The following is a 16,279-nucleotide window of genomic DNA, read 5'->3' on the forward strand; positions in this document are numbered from 1 at the left end:
AAAAAAGTATTTAGTCAGCCACCCATTGACAATCAATGGGTGGCTGACTAAATAATTTTTTGCCCCACTGTATATATATATATATATATATATATATATATATATATATATATATATATATATATATATATATATATATATATATATATATATATATATATATATATATATATATATATATATATATCAGGCCTGGCCCTAACCAATGTGGCGCCCTAGGCAAGATTTTAGGTGGCGCCCCCCCACATCGGCAGTGAAGTGTATATACTCACAAGAAACCGAACAGCTTTGTCTTTGACCTTTTTTTTTACTTAAAGAAAGCAAATGAACATATTATATGAGAATGTTCTGTTATGATTATCTTTAACCGAATCACAGCAGTGCTCAAATTAAAAAAACAGCATTCCCTCTCATGTGATATTGCTTAATTAACATTAATGATGTGCACTTTAACAACTTTAGGCTTACAACTATACCTAATATATAAAGGGGTGGAAAAGTGACTATTACCTGCAGGGCAAACATTAGCTAACCAGAAGGCAATAACAATGTCAACAAAAAACACCTGCTTAAAAGATCTAATACAAATGTCCCTGAGGGTAAGGTGGGAGTACTGTAATTACCTAACGTTACATTATTATTTTCCATAACAATTTAGCCCCCTCCACAATATTACCCCGACGTTAAAACAGAACTAGCTATTTATTGATTAGCAATTGCCGAATCATGTAACATTAGCTTAATGCTAAAAAGCCAGGTTGCTATCACATTCTGTAACAGACAAATAATTTAATGTAGGCTAACGTTACCTACCTGCTACCTCTGTCTTTTTCTCGTTTCTCCTCTTCTTTTCTCTTTTTTCTTCCCTGGGCACCTGACAGTTTTGGCCGTTTTGACATCTTGTGTTGATTTTTTTGACGTGGTAAGAGTCATGATGCGGGAAGGGGGGCGGGGGGGGGGCGTAATGTTATAACAAATAATATTTCTATTAAATAGGCTTTACTTTGCATTTTAATTAGCGTGGGATTATTTTATGTATTTAGAAATATTTGTACCAACTTTTTTTTTTTTTTTTCTCCAACATTTGTGGCACTGGCTTGGCGCCCCCTGATGGACGGCGCCCTTAGCATTAGCCTATACGGCCTATGATATATGTATACGTATGTATATATTGCATTGGTTTTGAAAATGAAAAATAGCAAATTGGCCTCAGCATGCTTAGATTTTTCCGTGTGTGGCCCTGAGTGGAAAAGGTTTGGACACCATTGCTATAAACAAACAATACAAACAAACTGAAATGAAAGGGTTACTTAAGTCTCGTGTAAGTGGAAGAGCAGGCATGTGGAGGTCTTGTTCATGAACCATATATGCACTTTTTGTTTTGCATCATTTGCTCTTTCTGTTCTAGAAGCCACTCGGAAGCAACGTGCCCATGCAGGGTGCAGGACAGCACGTTTCTACAGCAAAGTTCACCAGAAGTTGATGAAACTTCATAATGGCTGACGTATGGAGAAGCACTTTCCGTTCACCAAGTTTCGGTTCAGAGTCCGTTTTGTCTTGTAAAACATTTATTTACATTTTTCTTCAGCACTTTCCACTATTATGCTGTTAAAATCCAACTGAGGCTAACTAGCGTAGTTTCCAATGTTTCCTACGTCTGCAAGCCGGTGGAACAAACAATACACAAGTGTGGTGATAACCATAGAACAGGAATTAAGTCAATATCCAGCATTTCCTGCGGGTGGAAAAGGAAACAAGTAGTGAGACGACACAAAACAACGACTTTTAAAAATGCTTTATTTGTCTATTTGGCACTATAAATATATAAGAAGGCAGAAAAGCTTGCATCATCCTCAGAAGGAAGTCAGTCTTCAAGGTCTACAGAGTAAAAGCACATGTCGGCGATAAGGCACAAAGAGTTGAAACACTTTCAATAATATTCCAGATCGTTCCGACGTCTGTGGAGCGTTTTTTGTTGGCTCAAAAGCAGCCAATAAGAAAGCAAACAGCAATTAGCAGAAGCAGGAAGTTACAAAAATAATTTTGTCTTGGCTACTTCAAAATAAAAGCATCACACTGGAAAGACAAAGCCCGCTCGCAACACCAGCTAACCCACTTCAAAACGGTACAAAATAAGCACGTAATAATAAACAATAGGAATGCTTCAAACTAGTGGACACACTTTTAGCAAAAAGGAAGAAAAAAAAAACTACTTTTTCAAAAAATGTTAATAGAGAAAAGCTTTGGAATATATTAGACCTTTTCTTCTGACGTCACACACACAACATATATTAATTCAATATGGTAAAAGAACACATGAGATGGAGAAACCTGCAGGGTGTACTTCCAGTGTAAAGTCGACGTTGTGGAAAAGACTTTTGTTTTGGTAAAAGTGGGCACTTCCTTCCGAGCGGCGGTGTCCAAAATCCTCGCTTAAAATAATCCACACAAAAAAAAAAAGACATTTCCTTACAGAAAGTAATTGGGTAACACTTTAGTATGGGGAACATATTCTAAGTAACAAAGATTTAATTTACAGTTATTTGGACACTAGGGGGACATATAAGGGTTACTAATAAGCAATAATTCTGAGGTTATTGAGGGAAGACTCTTAGTTAATGGCTTACTGCTTGTATAATAAGGCCATGAAGAATAAAGCATTAATAAGTACTTAATAATGACTAATTAAGAGCCAACATGTTACTCAGTTTAATAATTAATGGTGAATATGTTCCCCATACTAAAGTGTTACCAATAAATAGTAGCATATTTTTGTAATGTGGCCTCTGTTATTCTCTCGTCAAAATAAAGTAACAATTGCGTTTGTTTGGAACTAGTTTGCAGCTACACGACGTGTAGGAAAAGGAGTAGGAAGAAGCCGAGTTTATTCAGTACCGCCTGGAAATTTTTTTTGTCATTTAGTTTACGGCCAAATGTTGGTCTTGATTCTAAAGTTGCTAATGAAATTCAACCCTCCAAATGTGACCAGCGGGGCCGCCCATAGATGACCTGGGGTCCTAAGCAGAATTTTGTTCAGAGAGGCCCCCATTACGATTTATTTTCACACCTTTTAATTGAAGTGGAATTATTTTTATGCTTTTTTAATTACATTTGAATTTAATTTGAGGCATGTTCTGTACTAAAATTACATAACGGGAAAGAAATGGTTTATTAATATCAATAAAGCATTTTTAACAACATTAAAACGTAAATTTATAAACCTGACTAACTCAACTCTGACAACAACATTTTGCCCACATTTTTTATTTCAGTGAAACGTTGTTTTGTTGTTTTTTTTTACTTATTTGAAGCATGTTTTTTTTTTTACTAAAATTATTATTAGTAAATAAATGGTTCAATTGAAAATAAAAAAAGTTTAAAATTGAATATGATTAAAAGGCCGCAATGCAGTTGAGATAGGCTCCAGCACCCCCCGCGACCTCAAGAGGGACAAGCGGTAGGAAATGGATGGATGGATAAAAGGTACATTTATAAACCTGGCTAATTCAACTCCGATAAGTAAAATAAAATAAAAACTTTTTTACATCTTTTATTTTTTTTAAACTTTTTTGATTAAATGTGAATTTAATTTGACGGATGTTTTGTACTAAAATGACATAATGGGAAAAAATGGTCAATTCAAAAAAAAAAAAATGTGTGGAATTTTAACATTAGAAAATTCATCAACCTGACTAACTCAACTCCGACATCAAAGTACAACATTTTTTTATTTAAGTGAAACCATTTTCTATACTTTTGAAATTAAATTAGAATTTGTTTTGATATGTTCTCTAATTTTAAAAAAATGATGGTAAAGAAATTGTTTAATAATAACCAAAAATTTGTGGACATTTTAACATACTTTTAAATGTTTAAACCTGGCGAACTCAAATCCGATAAGAACAATTTTTCCACAACTTTTTATTTAAATTAAACGTTTTTTTTTAAACTTATAAATGTGAATTTAATTCGATGCATGTTTTGAGACAATACGGGTAACTCTGTCGTTATATTCTTTTCAGTGACGGAGCAGGAAGCGGCTAGGATAACACGTAAGGTCAACATTTTTACCCGAATCGCCCTGTCATTCATTAAATTTGCATTTTACGAGCCAATTTGATCACATGCCTCCAGGCGACATCATGTATAAAAACTCCTTCTGGTTGCACGGAGATGGCCTAAAAATATGTATAATTTTTATTTTTTTTTTATTAAAAAAAAAACAAACAAAAAAAAAAAGGTCATTATTTTTATATGAATTGCCTGTCATTCATAAAATTTGCATTTTAAGCATTGATTTGATAATATGCCTCCAGTTAACATGATGTATTAAAACTCCATCTGGTTGCATGGAGAGGGCCTAAAAAATATATGTAAAAAAATGGATTCCTATAAAAAAAACTAAAAATAATAATAAAAAAAAAAAAAAAAGGTTAGCATTTTTATATGAATCGCCCTGTCATTCATAAAATTAGCATTTAACGCGTCATTTGCTCACATACCTCCAGGTGACATCATGTATAAAAACTCCTTCTGGTTGCACGGAGATGGCCTAAAAATATGTATAATTTTTTAATTTTTTTTTAATAAAAAAAAAACAAAAAAACAAAAAAAAAGGTCATTATTTTTAAATGAATCGCCTGTCATTCATAAAATTTGCATTTTAAGCATTAATTTGATAATATGCCTCCAGTTAACATGATGTATTAAAACTCCATCTGGTTGCATGGAGAGGGCCTAAAAAATATATGTAAAAAAATGGATTCCTATAAAAAAATAAAAATAATAATAAAAAATGAAAAAAAGGTTGGCATTTTTATATGAATCGCCCTGTCATTCATAAAATTAGCATTTAACGCGTCAATTTGCTCACATGCCTCCAGGTGACATCATGTATAAAAGCTGCTTCTGGTTGCACAGAGATGGCCTAAAAAATCTATTTATTAAAAAAAAATGGATCCATATTAAAAAAAAATAAAAAAATAAGGTAAATGTTTTTATATGAATCGTCCTGTCACTCATAAAATTTTGCATGTATGCTTCAATTTGATCCCATGCCTCCAGGTGACATCGTGTATAAAAACTCCTGGTTGCATGGAGATGGCCTAAAAAAATTTTAAAAAATGGATTCCTATTAAAAAAAAAAAAATAAAAAAAATAAAAAAAGGTAACATTTTTGTATGAATTGCCCTGTCATTCATAAAATTTGCATTTTACGCATAAATTTGATCCTATGCCTCCAGGTGACATCATGTATAAAAACTCCTTCTGGTTGCACGGAGATGACCTAAAAAAATATTTAATAAAATGGATTCCCATTTAAAAAAAAAAAAAAAAGGTCAATATTTTTGTATGAATCGCCCTGTCATTCATAAAATTAGCATTTTACGCATGGATTTGATCCCATGCCTCCAGGTGACATCATGTATAAAAACTCCTTCTGGTTGCACGGAGATGGCCTAAAAATATATATATATATTTATTTATTTTTTTATTTAAAAAAAAAAAAAAAAAAAAGGTCATTATTTCTAAATGAATCGCCTGTCATTCATAAAATTTGCATTTTAAGCATTAATTTGATAATATGCCTCCAGTTAACATGATGTATTAAAACTCCATCTGGTTGCACGGAGATGGCCTAAAAATTTTTTAAAAAAATGGATTCCTATTAAAAAAAAAAAAAAAAAAAAAAAAAAAAAAAGGTAACATTTTTGTATGAATCGCCCTGTCATTCATAAAATTTGCATTTTACGCATAAATTTGATCCCATGCCTCCAAGTGACATCATGTATAAAAACTCCTAGTTGCACGGAGATGGCCTAAAAATATATTTAAAAAAATGGATTCCTATAAAAAAAAAAAGCAATCTATTTTTGAACATTTTGAATTTAGAATGGCTGATTTTTAGCAACCACCGCAACCCCAAAAGGGACAAGCGGTAGAAAACGGATGGCTGGATGAACGAAGCTGGACCTTGGACACCTGCCGGAGAAAGTGGCGCCTTCGACTTCAGCGAGTCGAGTGTTGCTTCCCACTTGCAGACAATTTGTGTGCTCAACTTCATATTTGTAAGCAGAGTTTGGAGGCGGAGAAAGTAACTTGACCGCAAGCTCAAACTGGAGCCAAGCGTCCACTCAGGTGTGCTTTGTCTGCGTCACCTGCAAGACTTCTCAAGCTTTAAGGCACTTGTTGCAGAGCGGAGTGTGAACTTTGAAGAATGTGTCTGCATATTTGGTCACCTTCACACCACAAAAGACTAGAAAGACATAAAAAGTGAGAGAGAAAGTTTCAGTCTTGGTCCCCCAATGTCTCTGACTCCGCCCACAAGGCATCTGTCCAATCACAGCTGGGGACATTTCTTCAAATTCACCAAGAAAAGTTACCAAAAAAAAGCAGCGACGATGCAAGAAGCCGAGTGTCCTTCATGAGAAAAGAATGGAGGAGTACCAAGAACCGCCATGGTGGACGGACTAGACGGTCCAGGTGCGGCTCAGGAACTTGGACTATCCTTAAAGAGTGGACTGCTTTCCAAACTTCAACCCTCAAAGTGAGGGGAAAAAAAAAAAACGACAGTAGGGAAGAGATTCATGTGGCCCTATTCCTGGGCGGATCTCGCGTAGGAGGATTTTGCAATGCAGTCTGCTGAAAATGATGGAAAGCGCCAGTCTAGGTAGCAACTGACGCTGTGGTCCAGGTCGGAATCGCCACAAAACACATTTGAAGAGATTCAACATTGAATCGTGCAATCCCCTAATTCGTCATGTTTCATGTGTCGGGTAAAGCGCGACGAGCGGGGCCGTATAAATCCCCTCCCTACTGGGACTATTTCTTGAGATCCACTGCATGATCTACTTCCCAGATGTTTAGTTTGCAGTGTTTAAAAGTTGAATGTGGACGAATGAAACAAATATTGTAAACTACTTCTTGTCTAGAACTCAGGTGTCAGACTGGAGGACCGGGGGCCAGGTCTGGGCCTTGGAATAAAATGTGCCAATAAAGTACTTTGTCTTTTCTCAGGAAATGTGTCCCTTCCACAAAATACGTGTGCTGCTTTTAGACTTGAATATTCTCTAATAATGCCAGAAATATACCATCATATATTTGAAACTTTTTTTAAAGAGTGAAATAATCTCCTGTATATATATGTGACATTTTAAGAATCTAAATGTAAATTAAATTAATAAATTAAAATTAAAATTATAATTAAAATTAAAATTTTAAATTATATTTAAAATTAAATACATTTTAAATAAATGTAAATTAGAATTTAATTTTTTTTAAATTTAAATAAATGTAATACATTTTATAAATTTAATAAATTAAAATTAAAATTAAAATTAAAATTAAAATTTTAAATTATATTTAAAATTAAATACATTTTAAATAAATGTAAATTAGAATTTAATTTTTTTAAATGTAAATAAATGTAATACATTTTATAAATTTAATAAATGAAAATGAAAATGAAAATTAAAATTATAATTAAAATTATATTTAAAATTAAATACATTTTAAATAAATGTAAATTAGAATTTAATTTTTTAAAATTTAAATAAATGTAATACATTTTATACATTTAATAAATTAAAATTAAAATTAAAATTAAAATTAAAATACATTTTAAAAACATTTAAATTAGAATATTTTAAAACATTTTTTAGATACATTTAATAAATTTAATTAATTTAATACATTTAATAAATTTAAATTTAGAATTGGGAATTTAAATTTAAATATAGAATTAAAATTTTAAATTTGAAGGGGATTTTTAAACTTTAAAAAAAAAAGTGAAATAAAAGTAATACAAATAAAGAAAGCAAGTTATCCATCAAATTGTACGCTGTAAAAATTACAATAGATTTTACAGTGGCCAGAATTTTACTGTAAAAAAAACTACATGAGTGTTTTTGTGTTTACAGTAATGTGCTGTAAAACCACAACAAATTTTACAGTCAAAATGTGGCGGCTCAGCTGACAGTTTTTTTTTTTTACTGCAAAACTGAATTTTTTTTTTTCCTTTTGCTGTAAATGTCAAAAGTTAATTAATAATCAGGGGGATAGGCCAATGTGTCAAATTCCTGGGGGCCACTTCAAAATGATGAAGGCCACGTGTCGTGGCGGGACACGTAAAATGATGGCGGGACGCATAAAATGACGTGGCGGGCCACTTAAAACGAAGTGATAGACGAGATATAATGATGCGGCAGGCCACGTAAAATGATGCGGTGGAAAACATAATGATGCAACAGGACCACATAAAATGAAGCGGCAGAGCACATAAATTAATGCATCATATCACATAAAATTATGCGGCAGGCCACATTAATTAATAAGGAATATCACATAAAATGATGTGGCGGTCCATATAAATTAATGTGGCATATCACATAAAATGATGTGGCAGGCCACATAAATTATTGCGTCATATCACATAAGATGATGTGGCCGGCCACTTAAAATAAATGCGTCATATCACATAAAATGTTGTGGCAGGCCACTTAAAATAAATGCGTCATATCACATAAAATGATGTGGCAGGCCACCTAAATTAATGTGTCATATCACATTAATTGATGTGGCAGGCCACTTAAAATGAGGCATATCACATAAAATCATGTGGCGGTCCATATAAATTAATGTGGCATATCACATACAATTATGCGGCAGGCCATGTAAATTATTGCGTCATACCACAGGCCACTTAAAATTAATGTGTCATATCACATAAAATGATGTGGCAGGCCACTTAAAAATGAGGCATATCACATAAAATTACGCGGCAGGCCACATAAATTAACAAGGCATATCAAATAAAATGATGTGGCGGTCCATATAAATTAATGTGGCATATCACATAAAATGATGTGGCAGGCCACATAAATTATTGCGTCATATCACATAAGATGATGTGGCCGGCCACTTAAAATAAATGCGTCATATCACATAAAATGTTGTGGCAGGCCACATAAATTAATGTGTCATATCACATTAATTGATGTGGCAGGCCACTTAAAAATGAGGCATATCACATAAAATCATGTGGCGGTCCATATAAATTAATGTGGCATATCACATAAAATTATGTGGCAGGCCATGTAAATATTGCGTCATACACATGCGGTAGAAAATGGATGGGTGGATAGGCATATCACATAAAATGATGTGGCAGGCCACTTAAAATTAATGCGTCATATCACAGGCCACTTAAAATTAATGTGTCATATCACATAAAATGATGTGGCAGGCCACTTAAAAATGAGGCATATCACATAAAATGATGCGGCAGGCCACATAAAATAACGAGGCATATCACATAATTTGATGTGGCGGGCCAGGTTCGGTCTTGAGTATGACACATGTGGCCCAGACAATGGTGTAATCATGTCATGGGGTGACTTGTATATTCATCAATTCTTCCGGGTTCCAAGCGGCCCATAAAAACGATGTGGCCCTCAGAGTCTGACACCCGTGTTCTAGAAGGTCCTTTAGTCTGAATAATATGTTTAGTATTGAATATCTGAGAGTATTAATAATCCTCCAAGTTAAATATGTCTTCTCTTCATAAATACTTCAATGTACCTTCAGGTCTTGTTGCTATAGCAACTGATGCTGGCGGGGGGGTGAGAGATGTTGCCCCCCCCCCCCACACACACATAAGTAGACCACCTGTGTGGACAAGATGGCGTGTGTGAAGTCCCAAAGATGCAGTGCCAGGCAGCAGCAGGAGAAGGCCCTGGGACTCACGGCGGGCGCATCAATACTGGTAGATGTCTGGGAGGGGCATCTGGAAGGCGGCGGCGGGGAAGGCCTGCGGCACGGCGTAGCCGGCGTAGCCTCCGTACGCCGCGGCCGCCACCGCCGCGTTCTTCTGCAGGGCGGCCAGAGCCGCCGTGTTGGCGGCGTAGTTTGTGATGGGGATGTAACTCGCGCCGTAGAGGCCGCCGGCCGCCGCCGCTGAGATGCGGGGCACGCTGTGGGCCATGGCGTAGACGGGAGTGATGGGGCGACCCTGGATGGACGACAGCGGCGTATTTATTAGTACAGCATACAATACAAGTTTTCTACTTATTTACTGTATATCTATAACTTTATCATTTATTTATATATTTATCATTTATTTATTATATGTATTTATTTATCATTTATTTATTATATGTATTTATTTATCATTTATTTATATATTTATAATTTATTTATTATATCTATTTATTTATCATTTATTTATTATATGTATTTATTTATCATTTATTTATATATTTATCATTTATTTAATATATCTATTTATTTATTTTATTTATAATTGTATTTATTTATTGTATTTATTTATCTATTGATTTATCATTTGATTGATTTGTTTATTGTATCTATTTATTTATTCTATTTATTACATCTATTTATTATTTAATTTTATTTATCATTTTATTTATTGGTTTATTATACTTATTTATTTAGTTTATTTATTATGTCTCTTTATTTATGTGATTGATTATATCAATGTATTTGTAATATTTAGTTGTATATATTTATTTATTTAATTTACTATTTAATGTACTTATTTTATTTATTTATTCTGTTTTATGTATATTTATTTCTTTAATTGTATTTATCATTTTATTTATTTATTTGATCTTTTATCATAACTATTTCTTTAGTCCATCTATTGATTATTTGTTTATTTGATCAATTATTGTATTTATTTATCATATTAATTTATTTATTTACATCTATTTTATTCAATGTACATATTTTATTTATATCTATTTATGTATTTTATTTTATGAATATCTATTTATTATTGTATTTATTTATTTATTATGTATATTTATTTTATGTGTATATTATATATTTTTTTAATATCTATTTAATTAGTTTATTTATTTATTTTACCTTTGTATTTATTTATTGTAATTATTTTATCTATTTATTTATTTCATTTACAACTTTATTTATTTATTGTATTTATTATATCTATTTATTTATTTGATTTTTCATTTTATTTATCTATTGATATATTCTTTTTATTACATCTATTTTTTCCTTTAATTGTATTTATCATTTTATTTATTTATTATATCTAGTTGTTTAATTTATTTATAAAGTCTATGTATTTATTTCATATATTATTTAAGTAATTTATTATATCCATTTATTTATTGTATTTATGTGTATCTCTTTATTTCTTACATTTTTGTTATTATTTAATGTACCTCTATTTATTTATTCCAGTTTTTATATATATTTATTTCTTTAATTTTAGTTATTTCATTGATTTATTTTTACTTTTTTATCATAACTATTTATTCAGTTTATTTATTGACTATTTATTTAGTGTATTTATTATTCATCATATTCATTTATTTATTTTATCTATTTACATCTATGTATTTATTTTATTTTTTATTCAATGGTGCCCTACAAACTCCATCAACTTTGGCTGACCTGAAAAGGGGGAGGAGTGGACACCGGCAGCACGGTGGCGGCAGCAGCAGGGGCGGCCGTGTGTTCCGGGTGCTGCAAGGCCAGAGGGTTCATCAGGTGCTCCATGGGGTGCACTTTACCCTCCTCCATCAGCTTGGCTGCAGGCGCCGCGCTGAACATGGGGTACTGCCCGGCCAGAGCGGGCAACGCCACTGCCAACAGACGAGAGAGAGGTGAGCCGCGTCTGGGGCGGCGGCACTAGCTACAGATCTATTGTGGTCTAGGTGCTGCAGGTAAGAAGACCAGCACATACGGTACATCCACCCATGCTCAAAAAGACACACAGGAAAGACACACAAGACAAAAGGTGGAATGGAGGACAAGGTGGTAGTTGGAGTGTGATTGGACGACACACGGTGTTAGTTGGCGTGTGATTGGACGACACAAACATGCATACACACCCACCTCAGTCATGGTTTCACCCTTTTTTTGCTTCATCACATTATTACTACAGACTACAGTGCAAAATCAAAGCTTCCAATGAATAAATACCCTAAAATCCGGACGTTTTTCCTACGCTTTGAACTCTGCGACTCTTAAAACGGTGCGGCTAATTTATGGATTTTTTTCTACGTCGCCGGCCAAATAGTTGAAAGAAAACAAGCATAGACACTGGTAAGGTGTGTCGTTCTTTTGGACGAGTTCACTGCATTACCTTTCTGTTTAGACTGACCACTCCGTTTTCTACACGTTTCTCCTCGTATGGATTCTTCGTTCATCACTTAAAGCAAAGTTTTTAAGTTTTAACAATACAACTACAACTATTTGTTGAGTGTTTTCATGCATATTTGTACGTGCTGTGGTAATGTACTGAAGTTAGCGTTGTTAGCATTCGCTAAAATGCTAACAGATTTACAAGTGTCTGTGTTAGTATTATTAACTTACAATGGCATTCAAAGCTACGAACAATGGGTGACCGGGCTTTCTGCTCCGCCGCTCCCAGTCTGTGGAGCACTCTCCCTGACCACCTGAGGGCACCACAGACTGTGGATGCTTTTAAAAAAGGCTTAAAAACCCTTCTTTTTAAAAAAAATATTTTTTCTTTTTAGATATATGCATACTAGTTCTAGCTATTTGGCTGTTCTAGTTTTTATTTTTATTTATTTTTTATTATATATATATAATTTAAAAAAAAAATTTTTTTAATACACTGTAGCACTTTGAGGTTGTTTACTCAATGTAAAGTGCTTTTTACAAATAAAGGGTTATTATTGTTTCAGTTTGGTAAATTCACCAAAACGTCACCGTGGAGTTATCGAGTCTGTTTAGCTGATTGGAGAGCTAGCTTGCGCAGCTAGCGGGTCCATGACGATGACTTCTGTTTTGTTTGACCAGCCGTTTTACTGCCCTGTTACAGACACTGTTTGGAAACAATTAAGGTGTGTAAATAAACATTTATAAAATACTGCATTATTTTTGTGTCAGAAATGATATATTTTTGAGAAACTGGTTAGAATTTGGATTCCAGTCTTGACTGAAAGAGAAAGAAGCGATTTATGAAAGTAAACCATGATCAAAGTATTGAATAACCACAGAGTTTTGCAAGGTGATGATGCAATATTGTGACTTCAGTGAAGAACAGGAAGTAGCAGGTATTTAAAAGATGTCAGACTCAGATAGTACTCGTGTTCAGACCAGGACTACACCAAGAATGTTCATGTTCACCTTCCTGGACCAGGACTATACCTAGAATGTTCATGTTCACCTTCCAGGACCAGGACTACACCAAGAATGTTCATGTTCACCTTCCTGGACCAGGACTATACCTAGAATGTTCATGTTCACCTTCCAGGACCAGGACTACACCAAGAATGTTCATGTTCACCTTCCAGGACCAGGACTACACCAAGAATGTTCATGTTCACCTTCCAGGACCAGGACTACACCTAGAATGTTCATGTTCACCTTCCTGGACCAGGACTACACCTAGAATGTTCACCTTCCAGGACCAGGACTACACCTAGAATGTTCATGTTCACCTTCTTGGACCAGGACTACACCTAGAATGTTCACCTTCCTGGACCAGGACTACACCTAGAATGTTCACCTTCCAGGACCAGGACTACACCTAGAATGTTCATGTTCACCTTCCTGGACCAGGACTACACCAAGAATGTTCATGTTCACCTTCCTGGACCAGGACTACACCTAGAATGTTCACCTTCCTGGACCAGGACTACACCTACAATATTCATGTTCACCTTCCTGGACCAGAACTACACCAAGAATGTTCATGTTCACCTTCCTGGACCAGGACTACACCTAGAATGTTCACCATCCAGGACCAGGACTACACCTAGAATGTTCATGTTCACCTTCCTGGACCAGGACTACACCAAGAATGTTCACCTTCCTGGACCAGGACTACACCTAGAATGTTCACCTTCCTGGACCAGGACTACACCTAGAATGTTCATGTTCACCTTCCTGGACCAGGACTACACCAAGAATGTTCACCTTCCTGGACCAGGACTACACCTAGAATGTTCACCTTCCTGGACCAGGACTACACCTAGAATGTTCATGTTCACCTTCCTGGACCAGGACTACACCAAGAATGTTCACCTTCCTGGACCAGGACTACACCTAGAATGTTCACCTTCCTGGACCAGGACTACACCTACAATGTTCATGTTCACCTTCCTGGACCAGGACTACACCAAGAATGTTCATGTTCACCTTCCTGGACCAGGACTACACCTAGAATGTTCACCTTCCTGGACCAGGACTACACCAAGAATGTTCACCTTCCTGGACCAGGACTACACCTAGAATGTTCACCTTCCTGGACCAGGACTACACCTACAATGTTCATGTTCACCTTCCTGGACCAGGACTACACCAAGAATGTTCACCTTCCTGGACCAGGACTACACCTAGAATGTTCACCTTCCTGGACCAGGACTACACCTAGAATGTTCATGTTCACCTTCCTGGACCAGGACTACACCAAGAATGTTCACCTTCCTGGACCAGGACTACACCTAGAATGTTCACCTTCCTGGACCAGGACTACACCTACAATGTTCATGTTCACCTTCCTGGACCAGGACTACACCAAGAATGTTCATGTTCACCTTCCTGGACCAGGACTACACCTAGAATGTTCACCTTCCAGGACCAGGACTACACCTAGAATGTTCATGTTCACCTTCCTGGACCAGGACTACACCAAGAATGTTCATGTTCACCTTCCTGGACCAGGACTACACCAAGAATGTTCACCTTCCTGGACCAGGACTACACCTAGAATGTTCACCTTCCTGGACCAGGACTACACCTACAATGTTCATGTTCACCTTCCTGGACCAGGACTACACCAAGAATGTTCACCTTCCTGGACCAGGACTACACCTAGAATGTTCACCTTCCTGGACCAGGACTACACCTACAATGTTCATGTTCACCTTCCTGGACCAGGACTACACCAAGAATGTTCATGTTCACCTTCCTGGACCAGGACTACACCTATAATGTTCACCATCCAGGACCAGGACTACACTTAGAATGTTCACCTTCCTGGACCAGGACTACACCTAGAATGTTCATGTTCACCTTCCTGGACCAGGACTACACCTAGAATGTTCATGTTCACCTTCCTGGACCAGGACTACACCTACAATGTTCATGTTCACCTTCCTGGACCAGGACTACACCAAGAATGTTCATGTTCACCTTCCTGGACCAGGACTACACCTATAATGTTCACCATCCAGGACCAGGACTACACTTAGAATGTTCACCTTCCTGGACCTGCTTTTTGTATTGTTTCACTTTCACACATTCCGTAGTAAATTCACCAAAACTGAGTTATTGAGTCTGTTTAGCTGATTGGAGAGCTAGCTTGCGCAGCTAGCGGGTCCATGACCATGACTTATGTTTTGTTTGATCAGCCGTTTTACTGCCGTGTTACAAAATACAGTTAGTTACAATATAACGACAACAATTCTTACTATTAAAGCGTCCCATGTGTGATGTCTGAGGGAGTGTTTTCATGCATATTTGTACGTGCTATCGTAATGTCATGACGCTAGCGTCGTTAGCATTAGCCAATATGCTAACAGATATACAAGTGTCCGTGTTAGTATTATTATCTTACAACGGAATGCTTTTTGTATGGTTTCAGTTTTACAAATTCCTCAGTAAATTCACCAAAACGTCACAGCGGAGTTATTGAGTCTGTTTAGCTGATTGGAGAGCTAGCTTGCGCAGCTAGCGGGTCCATGACCATGACTTATGTTTTGTTTGATCAGCCGTTTTACTGCCGTGTTACAAAATACAGTTAGTTACAATATAACGACAACAATTCTTACTATTAAAGCGTCCCATGTGTGATGTCTGAGGGAGTGTTTTCATGCATATTTGTACGTGCTATCGTAATGTCATGACGCTAGCGTCGTTAGCATTAGCCAATATGCTAACAGATCTACAAGTGTCCGTGTTAGTATTATTATTTTACAACGGAATGCTTTTTGTATGGTTTCAGTTTGACAAATTCCTCAGTAAATTCACCAAAACGTCACCGCGGAGTTATTGAGTCTGTTTAGCTGATTGGAGAGCTAGCTTGCGCAGCTAGCGGGTCCATGACCATGACTTATGTTTTGTCCGATCAGCCGTTTTACTGCCGTGTTACAGATCACCGTTTGGAAACAATTAAGGTATGTAAATGAACAATATAACTCATTTTACAAGGTATGTCTCTGCGACTTATAGTCCGGTGCGGCTTATATATGGAGAAAAAAATGATTCTGAAATTTAGTGGGTGTGGCTTATATTATATACTGGTGCGCTCTATAGTACG

The 16,279-nt window shown here is 35.7% G+C and overlaps 1 protein-coding gene across 1 annotated transcript in view; it reads right to left on the bottom strand.

Moving 5' to 3' along the window:
• Positions 1–8,770: 8,770 nt before the first annotated feature.
• The window catches only part of LOC133633676 (RNA-binding protein 47-like), a 91,747-nt gene continuing 84,238 nt past the window's right edge, over positions 8,771–16,279 (bottom strand). The window contains exons 6-7 of the mRNA XM_062026294.1: positions 11,440–11,630; positions 8,771–10,009 (exon numbers count right to left, since the gene is read on the bottom strand). Coding sequence (XP_061882278.1) covers positions 9,755–10,009; positions 11,440–11,630 — 446 coding nt within the window. The 3' untranslated portion in view covers positions 8,771–9,754. The remainder of the gene's footprint in view (positions 10,010–11,439; positions 11,631–16,279) is intronic.

The sequence above is a fragment of the Entelurus aequoreus genome, linkage group LG18 (genome assembly GCF_033978785.1).
Source record: "Entelurus aequoreus isolate RoL-2023_Sb linkage group LG18, RoL_Eaeq_v1.1, whole genome shotgun sequence".
Lineage (NCBI taxonomy): Eukaryota > Metazoa > Chordata > Actinopteri > Syngnathiformes > Syngnathidae > Entelurus > Entelurus aequoreus.